The 23,279-nt window shown below is 40.8% G+C and overlaps 1 protein-coding gene across 5 annotated transcripts in view; it reads left to right on the top strand.

Annotated features, from left to right (window-relative positions):
- Positions 1 to 22,998, top strand: part of IKZF2 (IKAROS family zinc finger 2) — a 115,915-nt gene extending 92,917 nt beyond the window's left edge. For 3 of the 5 annotated variants that reach the window (XM_082763370.1, XM_082763373.1, XM_082763369.1), the window contains 2 exons: positions 6,966 to 7,109; positions 13,035 to 22,998. In XM_082763370.1, the coding sequence (XP_082619496.1) occupies positions 6,966 to 7,109; positions 13,035 to 13,759 (869 nt within the window). In that variant the 3' untranslated portion in view covers positions 13,760 to 22,998. The remainder of the gene's footprint in view (positions 1 to 6,965; positions 7,110 to 13,034) is intronic. The other 2 variants (XM_082763372.1, XM_082763371.1) reach the window with 1 other exon arrangement.
- The last annotated feature ends 281 nt before the right edge of the window (positions 22,999 to 23,279 follow it).

Raw genomic sequence — 23,279 nt, 5'->3', positions numbered from 1 at the left:
AGTGTTGAAAGTAATTATATATATATAAAAAAATGTTTATATGCATTTACATGTGTTGGTATTAATATGCTAACTAACACTACATGTGTTAATATACAGAAAGACTGAAGATTGCCAAAAAGATTGTTGAAAGCAAGAAATGTCAAACTCTGTGAATTTGTTTTCAGAAATCTCTGTAGCTATTGGTATGGGTAATGAGCATAGCATCTCTGACTGCGGGGTTATAGGTGTATCTGTAGTGCTAAATAATAGTAGCTGTCCAAAAATTATCTTTTCATTCAAAATTAGTGTTTTGGAAATTGAACGTCTGTTTAACTTTTGAAGATTATATTTATTTAATACTTGGAAGTATTTTAAATTTTCACATTGAAAGAAATATAAAAATGACATCCTTTTTTCCATTTTGAGTAGAAAATACTTTATACCTTAGAATATCAAAAAGCTAGACAGTAGGTAAATGAAAAAGGAGAAAACTTTTTCATTTTGCTTTTCATTGTAGAGTGTAGTCATCTAGCATCATTTGGAAATTAGGTAAAAAGTTCTGAGAGGTAATTTCAAAAAAAAAAAAAAAAAAAAAAAAACTAAAAAGACAAGCTGAAACAAAACCTATTCGACATTTCTAATGTTAGGTATTTTATTATTGAAAATAATCACCAAAATATTTTAAAGAGTACCTTTCTGAGAAAATTTCAAATCTGTAAAGGCATTCAAAATACATGCTGTACATATACTCAAAATGTTCATACGGCTCTATTAAGTAAGTACTATCCTTTTAGGTAGGCTGGGGACTAAAATCAACCCTTAAAATGTAATGGATGACTTCAAAGTCCTTGAAGGTAGTGATTATCTACTTTAGGCCTTACTTTACGCTTGTAAAAGTCAGTGGGAAGACTGATTTTAAGGCTCCACTATTTGGAGGGACCTGTTGCACGCTTCATCTGTTAGACAGAGCACTTCAGGTGATAGAAGGAGTTTAGCCACCTACTCCATTCCCAACAAAATATGTGCTCTTTGCTCTGCACGGGTCTGCCTGTCTTATTAACCAGCTAGGTGATGGTATCAGCCAGCCTTTTCTTAGGGAAATAACAGTCGATCAACAGCGTTGCGACAGCCAGACTCTTTCAGAGATCACTTTATGGAAGTTGTGCCCAAATTCCACTCAACTTCTAGGTTTATCGTTAAGTTATTTATTCAGAATGGGATTACTGTTGTTGATAGTGTACTTCTGAGGGAATCTAAAGCTTTTTCCAAGCTGCTTAATGCTGTGACAAGAGGGCTAAGTCCCTAACCTTGTCCACCCAGAGAAGCTGGTATGGCTGACCTTGCATTGATTTTTCCACCAGCTGAAGTTAAACCAGTGTGAACCCCATGTGGACAGTTATTTTATTTACAGCCTGACTGCCTTTGCTGGGGCTTGAAATAGAAGCCTTCACACAAATAGTTCACTTTTCTCAGCAAAATTAGCTTAAAACAGCACTTTAAATTCCACTAGTGCCTCTTTCTCCCTTTGGTAAACATGCCTAAATGTCCCCTGGTGAACGTTTCAGGGATGTTTGATCCACACTTTGCATCATGCTGCTTAGAGAGGGCAGAGTGAGGATGGGCAGCGACAGGGAGCCGCAGGTCTGGCTGGGCACCGGTAATAAATCTCACCTCACATCCCTGTACTCCCGCCTGGGAAGCTCTGTGTGTGCCAGAGGGTTGTGAGCACCATACCGTACGGATCGGTAGCCGAGTCCTTCCTCTGGGGAGTATAAAATCACCAGGGAAGGACACACAAATGATTTCTCTGCTCTTTGTTTGAAGTTGGGTCTTAGTCTGCCTCTGAAAAATGCCTTAATTTCCTTCTCTCCCGTGTCACACTTTGAAAAGATATTCCTGAGGCTGAATGAGGGTGTGCCTTAGAGACTTCAGCCGTTCCTTTATTTTACATCATACGAGCATTAAGCTGGCCTTACTCTCTTTCTAAATTCTTTTGAAGAATCTTGTTTTCACTGAGCACTCTGAGCCCAGCTGGGAGCAGGATGTTCTCCAGCCACTTGCAATGATTCCTAGAATTGGATTACCTGGATCTGTACGTTCACACCAGCCTCTGAACACATCAGTGTGATTCCTCTTCACACCTTTACCACCATGAAGCACAGAATGGGTGAACTTGGGGATTTGCTTGTTCCTACCAGCATTCTGCTTTAAGGGTGCAGGCGGCAGTGCTGGGTCCCAACCATTTCAGTCAGCGTTTAACATCAGCTAAATTATTCTTGCAGAGATTCATTCCGATAGACTTGGGGCAGCCCCTTGAGCGTTAGGGTTTTTTTTTCAAGCACTGTATTCTGCTTGGTCAAATTATAGGCACGCTGCAAATATTTACTTTGATTTCAATTATCTTTGCCTTGCAGATGGCTAGATCACCTGACCAAAGCCACAAGGGGAAGCAAGAGGCAGGCAGAGAGGCTTAGTTTCAGCGTGTGGGTAGGAATGTACAAGTTTCTGGCACCAGGGCTCTCTCCATCCTTTTGCAGGGTGCCGGCTGCTTGCTGAGCTGCCCCTCCTCGTGGCTGGGTCCCGGTCCCAGCTCAGCACCGTGGCTCGCTCGTGTGCTGCCTGCTGCAAGAGAGCTCCTGTGACATTGTCGGCAGCAATTCTCAGCTAAGCAGCTCTGGCTCTTGGGGTAGAAATTAGTCTGCAGTCTACGAGCTAGCGGTGTGTTGGGGGTGACACAAGTGACAGTCTCTAAAGGCAAAGAATGTGATCTTTGCATGAACAAATAGGGAAAAAAGGTGAATGCCAGCTACGGTTTATACTCAGATATATATTCTTCTTCATCTCTACAAAGCAAAAAGTCCAGGGAAATTCTTAAAACAAAGTGGAGAAGAATACTCCTTTTAGGAGAAGGAGAAAGGAGTTTAGCCGTAGGCTGTGAAAGGCTCAAAGGCCAGCTCCACATAAAACACACAATGGCTTTGTGTCCTTCCCTCTTACATACTTGCTTAAAATGTAGTTAAAATGCTAGTCCCACAGGATACTTCACACTAGGGTCCATGGGATTATTGCCTGTCATTTCTCAGTGCGTGCGCACACACTTTTTAAAATAGCAAATATTGTGAGCTTAAGAAAGGAAACTGAGGGTGGTGGAGTAATACTAATTTGTACCAGCTGAGATGTAGCCCAGTGTCTGTTGTCTGCACACAGAAATGTTTATCAGCAAAACACACACTGGGTAAGTTTTGCCTTGTTTTTTCCCTATTCCTTCCTCATTGGAACAGCATAAACTTTTTTTTTTTTTTTTTTTTTGTTAATAGTGTGTATGGTTTCTTTTCAACGAGGAAGCAAAAACTAAAAAAAAAAAAAAAAAAAAAAATTAAAAAAATCCAATTTGAGCACTACGACCCTGAGACCAATCTCTTCAGGAAAATTAAGACTTTGTTCTGAAGACCATCCAGATTTGTGTATGGAGAGTTTGAGCTTAAAAACCCTGTTTGGTGTTAACTGCAGTTGAGGACATCAGCACTGTCAGTGAAAATTTGCACAGGCAGTCCAGGAGTGCCCCCTGATAAAGGAAGAACATCCTTTAACAGAAACAGGCTCAGGCATGGGCTTTTCATGGACTAGACACTCTCTTTTTTTTTTTTTTGTAATAAAAAAGCCCTCCTGAGCTGAGACCATAAGTTCACAGGATAAAATAAGTTGTTGCATCAAACCTAGTTATAATGTGTCAGTTGTTCTTCAGTAGCTCCCACTACCCAAAGTGATGAAATACAATAAAATGCAATGCAAAAGGAATTGGGTTTACTGCAGAGTAAACATGTGCATGTGAGTTTCCATCACAGAGCAGCTGATAAGTGTTAACTGTTGGTTTAATGCTTTTTTTTTTTTTCCTCCAAAAAATGATGCAGGCTGGCCTGCTTGACCTTCATCTGTATATTTTGGAACTGAAATGAAAATTAATGCATGTGGAATTGATAATGTGATCTTTAGCTTAACTCTTTGGGTCTGTAAGTTGTGACATCTCACCTGTTTGGTCCAGGTTTGCATGTGCTTTAAATAGTTCTGGAAAGTAGCCTATTTCCATCTCTCCCTTATTCCAGGAAATCTACATAACAAGATGCTTTCTGGTAACTTATTCCCATCCTAACGCAAATATTGGTGTGATTGAGCAGTTCTTTTGCAAAAGAACCGTGCCCTGGATTATAGAGTTGAGTTCTGAGGTGGGAAAAAGAGCTTGCAGGATCAAATGCAGAAAAGAAAATGATTTTGTTGGTGATGCTTTTACTTTTAGAAGTCCTAGCAGAATTTTTGCCTGACTTAGAGAAGAGCAGATGTCTCTTTTAGCACTACTCATTTTTGTGGAAGAAAGGTTTCAAATTCCATCTAGGAAATTTTGCACACATATGCCCAACAGTCAAATTATTCAATTATTAATCTTTATAAGACGTACAAATGTCACTACATTTTGGGCTTAATCACACAGCAATGAAAGTAATTAGGAGGCTTTCAATTGATTTTGTGGGCATGCAGTGCTACAAAGCCTGCAGGTCTTCATAGGAGAGATTTAGAGCCCTCTGCCCCTCCTTATGTGCTCGCCACAAGTCCTGTGCATCCCACAGGTAAGGGCTGGAAATCCTTGACATGGTCCTTGTGTACAGACCTGTTCCCATCACAGCGAGGACAGGTATTGCCACTGAGCAGGAATCCAGGGTTTCACACGGAGCATGTGTGCATCTGCATATGCTGAGTTTTGTTAAGCCAAAAAGACAGTCAGACACCAGTTCCCAGTGGAAATCAGCAGATGTAATCACTCCTTTCTTCCAAATCTCCTCGGTAAATACTTGAGTAGGACTAGCACAGAGAGCTGTGGCCCAAGCAGGGCGTTTACGTAACCTTAAGAATTTAGCCATATCTATTATAATATTTCAGACCTCCCAGACTGTGCTGGGTATTAATTAGGTCACTTGAACACTGCATCCCAGTTTGTTGCAACATTAGATTCATTTCATATTTGTGCTTTTTCTTCCTCTCTTTCACTGATGCCAGCAGGACTGCCTTGTAAATGAGAAACCATTGTGTTTCTCAGGGGGAGCATCCTGTACAAATAAAAAAGCAGCAGAGTAAATCATTTTATAGCATATGGGAGATTCTAAAACTCCAAGTACTCAGCTTTCCCTAGCAGCAGAGGCACAAATGGAATCAAATGAATAAATTGCCATGTTTTCTTATTATGAATGTCTGAACTGAGAAGTTCACCTGAGCAGATATTCTTGTTTTGTGATTGCCTGGTATTTGCTCTTCCTTACTAGAAAGAAGGCAAAGACAAGGCTTTTATCACCTCATTTTTCATATATTATGTGCTAGCAAACAGCTGCATGTTCAAGAACAGGCAAGTGATTATTCCCTATTAGGATCCTAAAGGCAGCCGAGTTCCAGGGGAGGAAAGCAGGCTGGCGGTGCTCACTTATGGCACCATCTCGGGGATAAGGTAACTGAATGAGAAATGACATGCGAGGCTGCTGCAGGAACAGCAGGGAAGAACTGGCAGAAGATGAGGTCTGTCTTCAGTACCTCTGCAAGAGCACCTGTGACTTCACTGGAAGTTTGACCTAATAGAGAGAATGTGATGGGATGTTCACAGCTTAGAAATGGGAACTCTTTGCCGCATTATCCCAATTCCTATTTCTCTGCCATCCATTCTTCTCAAATAACTTTCTTATTATTTGACCTTCCTATTAGCACGCAGACATCAGTGGATGATCCCTCTCATGTTTCTCTCGCTACTTTCTGGAGATGAATGAGGAACGGTCAGGCCGTGTATGAAATTCCTTGCTGCAGAGTGGTGGGAATAGCTACACTTGACATATATTTCAAATGACTCAGGGTTTCTGAGTTTAATCCTCAGCATGTTACCACTGACTCTTCTGGTGTTTGTAAGAGGATGCTCAACAAAAACAATATTCTGTAGATATTTAGCGAACAACATGTCAGCAAGTGACAAAAATAAAGTGCTGTTTGGACCCTAGCTTGGTTGGTAGCCCATGGAATTCCTGTACTATTTTTTTTGCACTAGCACTTTATTTTCTAACCCAGCAAGCAGTGAGGAGTGAAATGAGGAGACAGAAGAGGTCATTAATTTCTTGTTATTGTTTCAAAGACAATATATGAGCATTCCCCAAGCACAGGTGGCACAGGGATGCTCTCTGCTGGTCCCAAACAGCAAGAAGACAGATGAAGAAGAGTGGCATTTACCAGCTGTTAAGTCTGCATGTGAAGGGGAAAATGTTAGTTCAAAAACTTGTTAGTTTCTTTCACTGATTCTAGAGGGAATCTCCATATAACGTTAATCCTGCAATTTCAGTGTGGTGTTTGGTGAATTTTTGGTGTCATGTCTAGAAAAAGGGAAACACACCTTAAACGTTGTTCATTCTGTAAGCCTTTGTCTTGGGGAGTGCAAAGCCAGGCCCAGGAAACTCGTATCACTAACTCCTTGTATGTTTTCTAGTCATTGAGATTAGCGTGATAAGGAAATAAGATGGGTAAACATAGCACGTGATAAGCTTGATGTTAAATGAATGTGTGAAGAATGTTACTGGTGTAACTTTAAGGTTGTCATGGGACTGTACTAGAGGGAGAATAACAGAAAATGGGAGATCTGCAGAGGGAATTTTCCAAAGTGCCGTGCACCATTAGCTCTCTTCCCACCTCGCTGGGGATCTTCGGTATTAAGAACAAAATAAGTTCTTTAATAAATGCTTAAAGCTGGGCTTCTGCAAAATAAGATGGTCCCAAAGAGAGGGAATTGAAAAGCTTGGCTCTGACTGCTCAAGGGTAAATACTGTCTTGATGCCCGTTGTGTTCTTGCACCTTGCTTTATTTTGCGTTGCACTTGTTGCGTGATCAACAAGGCTCAAATGATTTGTCGTCGTCTGTGAAGTGTAGACCGGACTTCTCTGATACGATTTTTTGGTTTTATGTAGTACCTCCTATGGAAGATTGTAAGGAACAAGAGCCTGTGATGGACAACAATATTTCTCTGGTGCCTTTTGAGAGACCTGCTGTTATAGAGAAGCTGACAAGCAACATGGGAAAGCGTAAAAGCTCCACCCCACAGAAGTTTGTGGGTAAGCTTGAGATACGCCTTTTATTATTTTTAGCCTGTAGGTATAGGTTGCTTGTAACTTGTGAACGATAGCCAAAAGAACAAGGGGAAAAGTAGCACTCTCAGAACTTGGATGCGATGGGGAGGGGCAACAGCTGAGATGGTTAAATCACAGCAAGAAATTATGCTAACAGTGGCATTAGTTTTGCCAGCCCAGGCTATTCAAAATTGAGGTCCCCATAATCACAAAAATGGATTAGAAGGTCTTGAGCTTTTCCCTGTGCCTTAAGTCAATTTTTTTAAACATTTCTCTGACCCTCTGTCTTTTTGACAAGGACTTGTCATCTTTCCCTCTCTTCACCCCAGCAAGTAAAATATAAAACTCATATGATTATCCAGCTACGTGTGTGTGTTTAAAAAAAAAAAAAAAGGTATCACAAGACTTGTAACTCGTATTAAATTCCTGAGAGTTGGAAACAACTGGTCTGATAATATCAGCATGGGGAAGCAAAATCACACCACTTGTATTGGAAGAAGTGCTTGCTCCAAGTGCAGTGTTGTGTACCTGATAAACTTAATGAATATAAAACAGCATCAGATTACTTTTGGTTACCAAATTTAGAATCCTAGCCCCCACATTTGTATTTTGCTTTGTATCTTGACATCTTAAAATTGTTCTGCTAGTGACAGGAGACGGTATTGACAATTTTACTTGAGGTCCAGCTAAAGGTAATTTTCACAGCTATTGAGGCAGTGTTAAGCTACTTAGGAGGGGAGGTAGGACAGAGAATTATTTGGGGTAAGTGTATGCTGCTAGACTCTGACCTAATGTAATGTGTGTTTGCCACACTCACTCCCTGTAAGGACAGTCATACAGATTTTAAAGGTGTCGAATACTCATTCTGCCTACACTGAGGACACTTATGGAGAGAGGATCCAGAGGGCTGTAGGCAATTAAGACAGCAATTTGGGAAAGTCATTGCCCCTCAGTTAAATGGAGATTCAGATGGATTTGTTAAATCACCACTGAGGGTGATGTTAAGCTAACCCACATGGTTTTGAATTGTAGGGGGCTAACAGCATGCAGCTCCTCACCTGAGGGGTGCTGACACACTGACCTGGCTGCTCTCGGTCATCTGCCCATGCCAAAAAATACCAGTGCGAGGCTTCTTCCATGCACTGATTAAAAATTTTCATGTCCTTTCTTTTCCTTCTAAGCCTGGCTTAGGTCAGGAACAATCCAACCCACACAAGAAATGCTAGGAGGGTTCATTTTTTTTTTTTCCTATATTGTTATTAGCCCTCCTGAGATAAAAGCTTAGTTCTTATTTTATTGTCTTTGAGTGCTCTGAAATGAGTTACTGTACAGCTAGTAAGAACCGGAGGATGCTTTAATCTACTGCTGTGGCACTAGTTATGGTTGAAAAGGGTGACAACAGGAGCAGGGCTCTACTGCCAAGCCCAATCCAGCTATATGATACAGTAAACGTAGCTCCATCATAACAGATCTCCTTAGTGTTGTCTCAGCAAGTGCGGTACTTTCCTGCATATCGTGATCAACAGTGAAATAGTTACCCATGCTGACTTTAAATTGATGTACTAAACATCAGACCCACTGCAGCCTTGGAAGAAGGGCAGTTCTCACCTCTCACTCTTGCCTTTTTTTCCCCCTTTTTTTCCTTCAAGTTGTCCACAGATGTAGACATAATCGTATTTACAACACCTCCTAAAAGTTACCTTTTCTGGGGCTACAGAATTCATCTGGGAGGACTGGAGACCTCTCTCCCTTCCCCCTTAAATTTTGGAGTAGCTATGCTGCTGTCAGAAGCAGCATAGTTTTACTTGTTAAAGTAAAACTTTAACAATGTCCTTCACAACTGAGGATGATATAAATCCAATCAATTTTTGGAAGCTGTAGATGATGACCTCTTTTTTTAGACCAGGAAGGTTATTTTATTTGTCCACTCAACGTGCATTTGGCCATATGTTGTTACTGTCTTAAAAGGCAAACTTACTGCTCAGAAATCCTTGTGTGAGATATGCTAAAACTTTTTATTACTCTCTTCAGTACGGTATATTTCTTTGTTTTAAGATGAACCTGTTTCATTTATAGGCATAACAGATGACTTTGTTATTCCATTTTTCTGAGGCTAGGAACTTGGGGTTTCACCTGGCATGCAGCTTTTTATCCAGATTCAGCTGTAGGGGAAAAGTGTCCTCTTTCATATTTACTGTATTGTATTTTTCTGCAATTTCTAATCTTTCCTGGCAGCACTGTCTGAGCTGAAAACCAGCAGTCTCTCTGCTTTGCTACCTTTGTTTTTCACCATGACCTCACTTTTCTTCCCGTTTTCTCCCCAATGAAATATTGTTCAACTCTATCAGGAAGAACTTGTAATGGTTCTCTTGCTTGCAGGAAATTTTCCTGTGCATACTGCAAGTATGGCACTTGTCCAAAACAACTTAATGGTGTTTATGAGAAGGTCATGTAAGCGTAAGCTCAAATCTTTGCATGCTACATCTATCAATGCTTTACTGCTCTTTCTGATCAGCAGTCTCCAAGGGACCTTGGTTATGGACCACAGTCTCTACTCTTCGCTGAAATTTCGGGAGGAGAGGAAGCAGCATACGGCAAAGAGAGTTAATTTCTGATTGAGGAACTTGGTTATATATCTGTCACTGAGGTACTAGTCCTGCTAGCTCCGTTGAGATAGTGGAGGCAGAAATATAACTTAAGATCCACAGCAGTCTGAATACTTTTTGCCTCTCTTTCTATGGAGAGCCAGACATTTAAAGCTATCTTCAAGCTGATCACATGAAGCAGATTCACGTATTCTTAATTTGAATGTTGTACTCACAGTCCCGGACTGTCATTGAGGTTAGGAACTTGGCAGGATACAAAAGAAGACATTTATACATCTTACGATAAGACCACAGTTGTTATAGTAAGAATTAAAAATGTGCAGGCATCTCAGAACAGATGAAGATCAACCTGCTTCAGAGTTGGTCAGCTTCTAGTTAATGGGGGTCAGGAAGAAATGTAACCAGTGGTAAATTCTGTATCTGATTTCTCCAAGGTTTCTTACAGCTTTATCCAAAGTTTCTGACACTGCAGTTGCTGTAGATACTTGACAAAATGGACTGCAGGTACACAGGACAGATGTGTCTGTATTCCTTGATCTAGCTTGCCATATCTGTTTTGTGGGGTATTTTTTTGAATGTCATATGGTAAGATGACCACAGTGGAGAATTTCTTCTTCCATTTCAGTAACGTAGGATAAGGATGCGTAGAATTTGAGCATAGTTTTGAAGAAATTAAAAATGATGAATCTGATTAGTTAGTTTTAAGTCCAGCTTTGGCTGAAGAGGAGCTGAAATAGAAAACCATGTTGGATTGGTTTGCTAATGTTTCTTCTGAGCTCTCTGTTTTATGCCCCCTTCTCTCCATGTTAGCATTTATTTTACTGTTGTGTGTCACATGCCATTTTTAAGGCTCTGACATCTTTGAAGCATAATTAAAGGAATGAATAATTCAGATCACTGGCAACTTACTATTTTCTCTACTCTGCTGTCTGGTGGAGTTGCTAAATATGGAAGGTAAAAGGAATCAAAATAAGGTCTGCATTGTTCATCCAAGTTGCCCGTAAAGGACAGGTGCTATTTCTTGATCTATCTAGCTTACAAAGGACTGACAGCATGTTTGGAGACCGGATTGGACCCTTTTTCACCAGATCCAATTACCTATTCATCACAGGAGCGATACAGTTGGCCTGAGTGGGTGTCAGAGTGCAGCAGCCTCTTCCATTTCCTTTTCTTTCTCTCACTGTGCCGGAGGCATCCCACATCTCCTGCAACTCTCCTCCAGCCACACTTTGGCCCTACCTGGGAAGTAGCTGCTCCCTTTTGAGTAGGGCTGTACCCACCTCCCATTAAAGAGTCACCCAGCCTATCTGTGGCAGGACAGCCACAACTGACGGCAAGACAGAAATGCTAAAAGGGGATGTTGGATTACAGGAATCACCCTTAAGTCACATTAGATAACAAAGGCCATCACTGCAATACTGTATGGTTCTTCCTTCCCTATTTTTCTCCAAATGTCTAATGTGCAACAAAGGAATGGTTTTCTATGTTATGCTTGCTTTCATTGAGCTATAAGTGTAACACAGCTGGCTGTAGGGAACTATAATGAGATATACAAACATGGTCCCTAATCAGAAGCACATGAACAGTGCTGCCAGAGAGTAGGAATATTCACGTGCCTCACTTTAAACTTGCATTTAATTACCTTGCTAATCAGGGCTGAGTTCCCAAGCAAAAGTGATGCATCATCTCCAAGGATAACCTGATTGTTCCATGGGTAATGTGAAATTATTTCCCTCTTCATGCATCACTTTAAGATAAGCCATACTAAATGGGATGAATTATTATAGTCAAAAATAAAATGCTGAATGATAGCTATGTTGAAATGTACTAATGCTATTTGGAAGAGATTTGGGATTACAGTTCTGTTTCTGTCTTATGTTGGTTTATACACATTTTGTTCCAAGCAATTTTGGCAAAAGGTAACACAAGATTTTTGAGTTTTTGTAATGCTTGGATAGCCAAACCCATTGTATGTAGTGACTCCCTGAATTGATTAGCTTACACTATTGAAGAATAGTGTGCTCTTATGTTCCAAGGAACCAAAAAGTAACAAAGGCAATGAAAATCCACCAAAATTATTTATCAGACTTGTAAAATCAGTTTCAAAAATTAACTCTTAACAATTAACTAATATTAATGCGTGAACATGTGAGTGTGTATATCTTTTTTGCATGCAGTAAGCATATAATCTTTTATATTTAGTTAAGAAGAGCTGTTAAATGAACTTTCCTTGTACTAACTAACACACTAAAGCCATCACTGGAAAAGCAGTGCTGCTAAGCTGAGCCCTGATGTAAGTAGCTGTGATTTTTTAACTTCAAAGGAGATCTGCCATACACAACGTGCCCTGTGACTAGCATAATTTACCAGTTTGTGGTTCTGGTTTTGTTATCTGTAACGCCATTGATTTTAAAAGGCTACAAAGATTTAAATTTGGATTCACATAGTAATGAATCAGCCAGCTTTCATCATCATTATATATTTATTTATCCGATGTCAATGAAAGATGCTTTTGCCTTTTACTAAATGAAACTAAGCTGTACATGTGGTTTCTCTATTCTGCTTTCCTGCCTAGACAGCCACTTGAACGTTTTTTTTTGTCCTTTTCTTCATCCCCAAATGCTGGTGAAGGCTTTGTTTCTTGTTTTGAGGGGATGAGCTGCAAAAATGCTTTACCCTGAACGCAAGATGTCAGGTGATCACATTATTTGCTGCATTCTGTCACCAAGTGTAGTCACATTTTAATATTGTTTTTCTGTTGGATGAAGGATTTACATAACTGTGGCTCTAAAGCTGTTAGGTCCCCACCTTACCAGCCCTCAGTAGCTGTTGCTTAAACTTGTGATTATGCAGCCCTGATGTAAGGTAGGTATGAGGCACTGTAGAGTTGGGGGGGCAGGTGTTACTGCCTCCTTTAATTTGGGGAGAGTATGTCTAAAGGTATCAACTGGTAAAGCTTCATTGACTTCAGCATTACAATCCCATTTTCTCCCTGTTCACATGTGTTTTCTAACTGGAAGCGTGAGCACAGGGAGGCCTACTGGAAGGTTTGGAAGCGGTCTGGAGGTCACTGCAGCTGCTTGCTTCACCCAGAATAACAATAAAGCTGTAGGTGATGGTGCTGTTTTACCCATCTCAAGACAGAAACTTTGTACGAGCTCTGTTAACAAGAAGGAGGCAAATTTTGGGCTCTGGAATGAATTCTACTTCAAGCCAGGTGTTTCTGTCCCTCCCCACCCCTTGTACAGTAAAACCGTGGAGTGATTGCATTGATGTTTCTCACTGGTTTGCTCTTGTCCCTTAGGTGAAAAGCTCATGAGATTTGGCTATCCAGATATTCACTTTGATATGAACCTACCCTATGAGAAGGAGGCTGAGCTGATGCAGTCTCACATGATGGACCAAGCCATCAACAATGCAATCACCTACCTTGGAGCTGAGGCACTTCACCCCCTGATGCAGCACACACCAAGCACAATTGCAGAGGTGGCCCCGGTCATCAGCTCGGCTTACGCTCAGGTCTATCATCCGAACAGGATAGAAAGGCCCATCAGCAGGGAAACAGCTGACAGTCACGAGAACAACATGGATGGCCCGATCTCCCTCATCAGACCAAAGAGTCGAACCCAGGATAGAGAGGGCTCCCCCAGCAATAGCTGCCTGGATTCTACTGACTCAGAGAGCAGCCACGAAGACCGCCAGTCCTACCAAGGAAACTCTGCCTTAAATCCCAAGAGGAAGCCAAGCCCGGCTTATATGAAGGAGGACGCCAAGGCTTTGGATGCCACCAAAGCTTCTAAGGGCTCTTTAAAGGATATCTACAAGGTCATCAATGGAGAAGGGGAGCAGATTAGGGCTTTCAAATGTGAGCACTGTCGCGTTCTTTTCCTGGACCATGTCATGTACACCATCCACATGGGCTGCCACGGCTACCGGGACCCGCTAGAGTGCAACATCTGTGGCTACCGAAGCCAGGACCGCTATGAGTTCTCGTCGCACATTGTCCGAGGGGAGCACACATTCCACTAGGCCTTCTCATCCAAAGGGGACTCTTATGAAGTAGAAGAACTGCACATGAAGAAATACTGCACTTACAATCCCACTTTTCCTCAGACATTGATGCGCCTATTTTGTTGTTGTTGCTGTTGTTGTTGTTGCTGTTGTTTAATTATTATTATTAACCTTTTTTTTTTTTTTTTTTTGTGGACCCAACCTCATTTGCTCTGCCCAGCTTAAGAATGGAAAGAAGGAAGGGAAGGGATAAAAGAAGGGTTTGTTGTTGCTGTCACTTCTTGGTGAGTGACCTGACTTGCTTTCTGTGGGAGTTGAAAGGCAGTCTGTTTCTGTCTCGATCAGCTGTATATCATGTCCTATTTTGGGATGTTGCTCAACCCTGCTAGGTGCTTTAAAGTCACGATGAGTTGCCGCTCATTTATAATTTCAGACAAATAGGTAGAAACATTTCAGAGGAGAGCCTTTTTCAAATGTGCAGATACGGTGGGGGGTTTGGTGGTTGGAGAAGACTGGGGGATCTTTATTCTACAGAATGAACAATTGCATTTAAAGCAAAACTGTTTAGGGATTTAGGAGCACGAATCAAAGTCAATATTCTTTTCAAAATTACTTTCTAGGGTGAGCTGTTTTTCTGGGTTCAGTGTGTATTGCCCCTCTAGAAGGTATAGAAAAAAAAAAAGAAAAAAAAAAAAAGAAATGTATGTCTTAACACTGTACCACGTAACAGCAGTTTAGTTTCATAAGTCCTGAGGGCCTTCTGTGGTAAGTCTGAGGCTCTGTACTTTTATTTTCCTTAACTTATGAAGCACCTTTTTTAGAATTGTTGATTTGCCATTACTCCATGCCTATGTGTTGACTCACTGGCTTCTTAGAGACCCTTGGGAGCCTTACATATTTAGTTGAACCCTATGGTTTAAGAAATATCATTTGCAAATAACATTTAAAGTTGCTTCTAGGACAGTAAGTGGCCTAGGAGTGGGCGAGGGAGTCTGTAGTTTACTCAAGAGGTTCTGCTGCTCTTCTAAAATAATTTTGTTTTAAAATTACAGATTTTAAAATGACAAAAGTACTGGTAGCAAAGTGTTCTTTAAATATAATTATATATCTATATATACCTGTATAAATACTTTCTCATTCTATTATCACAGTGTTAACCTCTTGGCAACAGCCTAAACTTGAGACTTGCAGCTGAGAAAACGCTAGGAGTCAGATCGTCAGCCAGCATTAATCCTCTTAGCTCCATTGAATTTAATGGAACTAACCCAACTATTTCAGCTACGTCAAGGTCTGAGCCTCGATCGTTTTTGTTTTTTTTCCTCTTGTTGACATCTTATTTGCTGAAAAAGTGATTTCCCTTTGTTTTCTTGTCATCAATTTTTCTTTAATTTAGGGGTGAAAGTGCAGGTTTTGCTAGATAGCCTTTCCTCCTGGAGAGCCCACAAGCCTTGCAAACAAACAGATCTCATATGAACTTCCCTACTTCTTTAGAAATTGATGCATGGAGATATGCAGGTGCTGTGCTTTTGATTTCAATTCACAGACTTCATTTTTATTTATAATTTATTAATTTCGCTGTAGAGAAAACAAATAAAGAAACAAACTCCAGAGCAATTCCTTGAGCTACAGACTGGACAAGAAAAGAAAAAAAAAAAAAAAAAAAGAAAGAAAAACAACCAATCTGTTTTGTTTCCTTTCTTTCTCTCCCAAAAAGTAGCAAAGCCAGCAACCACCCAAGTTGCAGGTTGCAGCAGTAAAAACTGGGCTTAAACCTACGTGACAGATTGCCATTGCAACCCAACTGTTTGTACCAATCACAATTGAAATGTTGTTGTTTGGCAACAAGAGCGCAGCTTGAGAATGGAAAGAAATGCATGGGTTTAACCCCCTCCATGCAAGTAGTCCCCATGCACTTGGCGAGACCTTTTCCAAAGTATGGAGTTACTAAAGTATAAAAGAAGAGAGCAAGATCAGGCCATAATGAGTTCCCATCTGCTCGCTTCAATCTGCATACGCTATGCACATGCCAGTTTGCTGTTTGTTTTGAGGGTACTGGGTTTTTTCTTCTCTTCCTAGACCTGGAGCGTTTGAAAGTAAGGAGCTGAGTGGTATCGATTGAAATCTTTTTATGGTGACATTCTTGGCAGCTAGAACCTGTGTTTAGAAAGGATACAGTAGATCATGGCCAGATTACCTGATGACTGCTTCCCAGCACTGAAATGCTATTAAGTAGGAGCTGGTAAAGTCTTGCAGTAGCCTATTAATTATAATACAATATGGAGAGAAATGTCATCTTGTGTAATGTGAGAGCTATCAAGGCTGGGAATATACGGGCTTTGGAGAGACAGATTTAAAGACCTATTCCCAACATTGTTCTTAATGTCGTTGGGTTCCTCCCCCTCCTTCTTTCTTCTTTCTAATGCAGAGGAAGCTCAGGCAAACTAACCTCCAGCCCTTTCTCCTTTTCTTGCACTTGGTGTAACCGAAGGAGATTGTGCCATAGAAAAAGGGGTACGAGCTGGAGGGCAGCACTTAGGTTTTGTATGGGTGATTGTCTAGAGCTAGGAAGGTTGGCTTAGGAGGTGGCTGGCTGCGTTCTGCATCATCCTGGTTGGAAATCAAAAAAAAGGGGGTTGCTTTTACAGCATGTCACAAAACAAGGGTTGGGGAGAGGGAAGGTGGTTGCGACTTCTTCCAAGGCAGCAAGGGTTTTCTAAGAACCATGTGCAAAGGGAAAGGTGCTGGGCTTGAAGGTCACTGGGCTTGCATGGAACTCCAGATAGCCCCATGTATGTGCGAGAGCAAAGGGTGGCCAAGAATCACTTTCAGTCTCGGGGGGATAACAGTCCATTCTTCCCTCTGGTAGTGGAAAGAACAAGCTTTGGTTTCTTGGAATAGCTAGCACTAGGGAGAAAGTGTTAAAAAAAAAAAAAAAAAAAGTCTATGTATGGAAAACCAGAGGAACAGGGAAAGGAGGAGCATCGTTTGTGTATCCACAAATACGTTGACTGTGATTATACCCACAGTTTGTGAGTGTGCACTTTCAGTCGCTGATGATTCATTGATACCTCCTGCAGTGTATATGCTGGAGATGTTTAAAAGATGAGACAGGGAGGATCGGTGGTTTTGTAGCTGGCTTCAGTCAAGCCCAACTTCTTGTTCCAGTGGCAGCACTCAAGATCGGTTTGTGAGCAGTGCCCTGTCCTAGAATCACGGAAATAGAGGACGGGAGACACAGTGGGGAGGGCACTCACTGTTTGTCACCTTCCAAAAGCTGTATTTTTTAGAAAGCAAGAGGCTGAATGGTTGCATTAATTTCTAGTATCAGTGTCCTGTTCTTAGGGTTTTCTTAGGGCTCACTGAAGTTTTTCATCCTAGAACTAGGGAAGGAAGAAAGACTAAATTCCAGTTGAAGTTTTGAACCAAGCTTTCAACTAGTATATCTAGTATATATTTTTAGCATTGAGTTCCCACTTGGCATTTTTGTTGGGAGAGAGGAGTAGGGAAAAAAAGGCAGTCCTCAGTTCTTCAAAATCAGGTGCCTAGTTGATCTAGGTAAAATTAATAGAGTTTTGTATAAATCACTTTGCCCCTACATGGGCGTGTGCAAATTTGGGGCCTTTCAGTTGGTGTTTTTTTTGTTTTGTTTCTTGCTCGTTCTCTGCACTTTGCTAAGAAAAGCTCTTGAGTTTTGTCAAATCCATTAGTCAAAGTGTACTAGGAATTCGAGTAGATAAGCCTTGGACTGCAGATCCATTTGTTCTAAGTATTTGGTGCTTGAAATCAAACCTGGCTGATTTTTACTGGACTCTCTTGAAATTCTTGGAATTGGGTTTCCAGTTAAAAACATGCATTTGCAAATTTAGAATTGGCTTCCTGCAAACATTCCCCATTTTCATTATATAAAAAAAAAGTCATTTCTGCAAACATCCCTGCCAGTAAACCCTTTCACTTCTTTTTACATCCAAAATGGCAAGATTCTGACTCAATTTAGAGTAGTACAAGCCTATTAATTTAAATAGAAGTGTGCCTGCTTATTCTCTTCTTCATATGATCCATGTTCTTGGAGCAAAGGGCATTATCTATATATCTGCTGTTATGGCCAATGAATTTTACAGCCACCTTTCTTTGCAATCAGTTAGGAGTGCACATCAAAATATATAGCGTTTTTCAGGAAAGCCAGCTCTTTACTCAGTAACTTATGAGATTAAAACAATTTTTTTCTCCTTAAAAAGTGCTTCCATCTATGAAGTGATGTGAAAGGTGTCTAGGCATTAACCTCTATTGGTCTGTATTAGAGAGAAAGAATCTAAATCTGTAAATTGGCCTTTTTTTTTTTTTTTTTTTTTGGTGGTGGTAGTTTCTGCGGTCTGAGAGGACAGCTCACATAATAGCCACGTGGAAATAAAGTATATTTACTTAAAAGTGAAGAAATTCTCAATTTTAAAGAGTTTCAAAATTTCTCTGTTTACAAGGGTGTTCTTAAATTGCAGCTGTCAGGCAGAGGAGGAGGCCATGAATTCAACCAAACCCTTCAAAAATGATCTTTAGTAGGATATTATTACTGTTGTCTGGGTCCTGAGCTGTTATTTCAGTTTTTTTTTTTTTTGTTTGTTTTTTTGTTTTTTTTTTCATACTTGAGAATACACTGAAAGAAGCCAGAAAACAATCTTTCCTCCTGAGAGAAACTTTGGAGACAATTTAGGGAAAGGTGCATATTTCAGCCAAGGACAGGAGCAGCAGTAATAAGGTTCCTTCACTAGATGATACTCCTTTACTTTCCTGTTTCTGTGCATTATATTATAATGAGGGAGAAGGGAGTCTGCACTGTTACCTGAATCACCTAAACTCGAGGTTTTTAGGAAAAGTGTGATGAAATTGGCTTTGGCGCTAGAAATGTGCATGTTAGCTCGGCTTAGTGTCCTTTCAGAACAAAGGTGGATGGTAGTGATGGCGTGCGGTCAAGAGCAGCTGGAGATTTTGAGAAAGTATATTTATATATACGGTATCGTATAATTAGATATATGCTTTATTGTATATGTGCCTTTTTCTAATGCATTTTGAAAGTTCATGATGTCATTCGTGATATCTTTCCCTGCCCTTTCAGAATGCACGACAAAAACCAACCCAAAGTAAAAATCCCTTCTTGTACAACACGGCAAGGCAGATCCCGGTCCCCCCCCGCACCTTTTTTTGCAGCTCAGCTGGGAGGGAAGGCTGTCTTAGTATTCAGCTATGAGATTTCCTGCAGAAAGCTGGCATTAGGAGTGGGAAGGGCTGGCATTGCCCTAGCAAAGTGCATTCCAGCCAGAGCTGGTCTCGGCGCTGGTCCCAACCAACGCAGCGTTGGACTTTGCTTGACTGTGACGCCGCCTGAATCATTGACATGGAGCAAAGAGAAACCCTCCGGGGGGTGATGTTGTGGGGCAGGTTCACCTCTGAGGCTGGGGTGAGCTCGTTCTCCTCTGCGGGGCTTTATTAGCTGGCACGCTTGGGTGAAAAGTGCAGTATTGTTTTGGTACTTTCCTGGCAGGCTGGTGACCTACTTTCAGGTCTGGTTATTTACCCTGCACGGGTGCAGCATCTGAGGGTGCGGGCAGAGGAGGAGGTCTGGTCCCCAGCGCATCTCCCACGGGGTCCAAGCCACCCACCATCCCTCTGGGCTTGGGGTCACGGCGGCCACAGTGAGGACATGGGAGCAGGAACCAGGAAATAGGTAGAGAGGAGGCAGAATCTGCTTGACAACAGATGTGTTCCCATTCATCCCATTAAGAATTGTGCTGAAGGATAGGACAAGGAGAACATTATTGGTTTCTATTCTAGGCTCAAACAACAACATTCCCACTTACTCCAGTTCACTTCCAGCCCTCGGAAAGGTGGTTACTGGTCTCACGTGGATCCCCATCTGGGAGTACAGCTGTCCATGCACCCCCATGCTCTAAAAAGTTAAGATAAAAATCATGGGACTTCATTGATGGGAGGACAGCAGCAACCATTTCAGCAAAGACGTACCCTGCTGTAGTAAATCCCAATATTATTTGCAATTAAAAAAAAATACTATGGTGTATTCACTAGCAGTACGTGAAGTATTTTACAGAGTGAATGATGATGAAGTTAATCAGATCATGTCTTGAGGGCGTTGTGTTACATGTTCTCCACTGGGAGAAGGGCAGCAGCTTGACCCAAAGCTTGCTGAAGGCGGCCGACGTTTCCTTCCTGCAGCAGCCATTTGACTCAGCCCACTGCGCCAAGCAAGTACAGGAGCACGCCATGAGCCCCATGTGGACCCCTTCGATTCAGTTTCGAAGTGCATGGCAGCTTTACCATTAACCAAGTGCTTAATTTGTTAAATCAGGGCCTTACTTGCTCCGTGGTACAGCATGGCAAGGTCCAAGGTTGATAGCACTTGGCAGTGGGGTTCGGCGGTGAGCATGGATTCACGTGCGTTGGTGTAGCAGCCTTAATCCCTCGTGCTTGGCGGTATGTGCGTACCAGTAGCCTGTAGTCTGTATTATCCATCAAGGGTAAAATACGGGAGCCTCCTGCAAGGCAGAGGGGACAGCATGACTCCACTGTTGGCACAAAGAGGCCAGTTGGCAGTAAATTGGGCCATTTAGTTTTACCTCAAGTGACATGGAATAAGAAAAGCTTCTTGAAGGGGTAGAGGTCACTGAATCCCCGACTATGCACTTACTGGGATTTGACATTACTTACTGGAAATGGATGTTCGCTTCTGAACACGCTGTAACAAGGGAAGGACTTCTGGTTATTTTTTGTAGTAGTTCAGATTCTGAAACTGTGATCAATTCTTTGACTAATTGTCAAGTGTTCTCAGAGCTTGAACGTGTTCACTTCCTCTGTCATGTAGCAGTTTCCTCCGGTTTCCAATTGTTTTCTCTTTCTCCCCCTTTTCCTTCTCTTAGCTTTAAGTCTGGGCCTGCTCTTATCTCCTGTAGCTTTGGGCTGTCTAGGGTTTTTTGTTTTTTGGGGGTTTTTTGTTCATTGGCTGTACAGTCTGTTTACATATTTTTGTACTCAAGTGTAGTTTTATATTAAAAACAGGAAAAAGAAAAAAAGATAGTTGATTTGAGAAAAAAATATTAAGGTACGTACTCTTTGTAACACTTTAAAGACCTAGGGTACCTTCAGAGATGACTCCACAGTGATGTAATTATAATACTGTATATTTGCCTTTTTAGTTGGTTTTATTTTCTGGTTGTATTTTTTTTTCCTAAAATGTATATCTTTTTATGAGAAACTGGAAACTTTTAATGCAAATGTTTAGAAAGATTTAAAAATTGTAAAGTTAAAAAAAAAAAAAAAAAAAGTCATATAACTTTTTTTTCCTGTTGGAAGAAAATGCTTTAAAAAGTTTTACTACTGTTGTATTCCAGGGTGGGGGTTACCGACCCCAAATTTCCTTCGTATGCTTCATTCTTGGATCTTGCTTTCTAAAGATGCTCATTGCAGACATGGATGATTTGCTTACATTAGTTTAAAAAAAAAAAAAAAAAAAAAAGACAAAACCACCTTTTGGGGTTATCTTTCTGTTCAAGTGCAATACTTTCCCTGACGTCTTATTAATGTATGAGGGTTTATTTTCTCTTTCCTCAGTCAATACAAATCATTGAAATGAAATTCTGTATCTTAAATACATTCAAAGATAAGCATCAAGTAACCATGTAAATTAAGATTGACTGACAAAAGGTGAGAAACTGTAAGTTAAGGCTAAAGCCCAGACCTTAACTCTGGCTTTTATTTGACATTGAAACACATCCAGTGGTCTGAAATAAGGACAAATGTGTTCTTGCCTCTTCCTTCATTTTCTTTTGTAATTGCAGCTTTCTTTTTTTTTTTTTTTTTTTTTTTCCTCTTAAATAAGCACTTAATATTGATGTTTATTGAAAATAACAAAAAATAAAAAGATCGGTTGGTCTGATCCAAAACCCACTCAGTGGAGACTCTTGTGACTTTGATGATGGATTTTGGATTAGGCCTAAGCTCTTAGCTAGGGCAAAACTGCCATTTATTCTGATGGGAGAGATTTGCCCGCGTAAGAATTACAGGACTCGTGTCCTTTATCTACCTGAGAGACCAGAAAAGCTTCTTTAGAGTTGTCCTTGTCTTATATACGTTTAGATGGGACTTGTTTTACATATCATACATATTTATATATAGTGTATTTTTAATGCCTTTTTTTTCCACCCCAGTAGACTGAAACCGCTGTTCTGTAAATATGTATCTAGGTACGTAATAAAAATCCCATTGAGATTCTTTGAAAGGCAGTTACTGCGCATGCACAGTGGCCACTTTTGTCTTCTAAATTTCTATTTAAGATTATTTCTTTTTTAATAACAGCAAAGGTGAGGAGACTATATCCCATTCTGACAGATTGCCAAAATAATTTCCCAGATTGGACTGTTTGAGTTCAAGTAGAAAAATGTATTCAGTGGGTGACTGTCGCAGTTGCCCGCGGGGTCACACTCCTAGGGCCAAATTCGGGCAACCTCCCGCAGGTTGTTCAGGTCCTCCCGCGAACGGGGACCGCACTGAAGCAGTGGGATCGTAGCAAAGCATGTGAGACCTTGTGAGCACTATTTCAGGCTGTCAGGTCTTGACCTGTTTGTCAGCATCTTCGTGACTCGTGCGGGGATGCACTCTGCCCACTCTAGTGCCGAACTGGACATCGGTCATTTTCTGGAGCAGGATAAGATTTGGTGAGTAATCTGGCAAATGAAAAACAACACACACAAAAAAAAAAAAGTTTTCTCCCAGGTTATGATTTTTAGTTCTGCAACAGATGTTCTGAACTCAAATTGAGGAATCTAAAAGAATAAAAATCCGACTTTATTCCAAAACCCTTGGAACGTGCTGTTAAATTGGAGTTCAGAAACAATCACAGTGGTGCATGTGAGCAACCCCAATGTAAACCTGCATCCCCCTGCTGAAGAGTTTTGCCGCTGTAGACTGAACTATGGGACTTGTTATTTTTTTCTCCTTAGCGTACATGCATACATATGGTTCCACATCTGTATGTGTGTACTCTGTACATGTGTGAGTGTTGTACAGCCATGTGAGAGTGTGAGTCTGTATGTGTGTATAAATAAAAAAAGCTGCAGAAACTTTGTAATACTTTGTGAAAAGGATTATATTATAAAGGTTTGTACTGTCTTGAGTGCACAGCTACTGGAATAAATGTAGGGAATCTCAGGAACAAGCATATAATTTGTCCAAGAATTATTTCTTCTCAGAAGTGTAAGTGCAGTTTTTAATTCTGTATATTATTTAATATTTTACCAATAAAAATAAACTTCTGACATGAAAGGGTTTTCCATTCAAGCTTTCTGAAAACATTGGTGTATGCATACATTTTTCTTTCTTACAGCAGGAACCGTGAGTGGTAATTTTGCACCTCGGAGGAATCACATTTCTACCTCGTAACAAATCCTATTAACTACCTAGAGAGGCTGAACGAGTTATGAGTTGGGGTTATGAGTATGCATTAGGAGGCTGAGGAATGGGGCCAAGATCCACTTTA

This window comes from Aythya marila (genome assembly GCF_965140915.1).
Source record: "Aythya marila genome assembly, chromosome: 6".
Lineage (NCBI taxonomy): Eukaryota > Metazoa > Chordata > Aves > Anseriformes > Anatidae > Aythya > Aythya marila.
The sequence above is the reverse complement of the archived record's forward strand: the minus strand, read 5'-3'. Positions and strand labels throughout refer to the sequence as shown.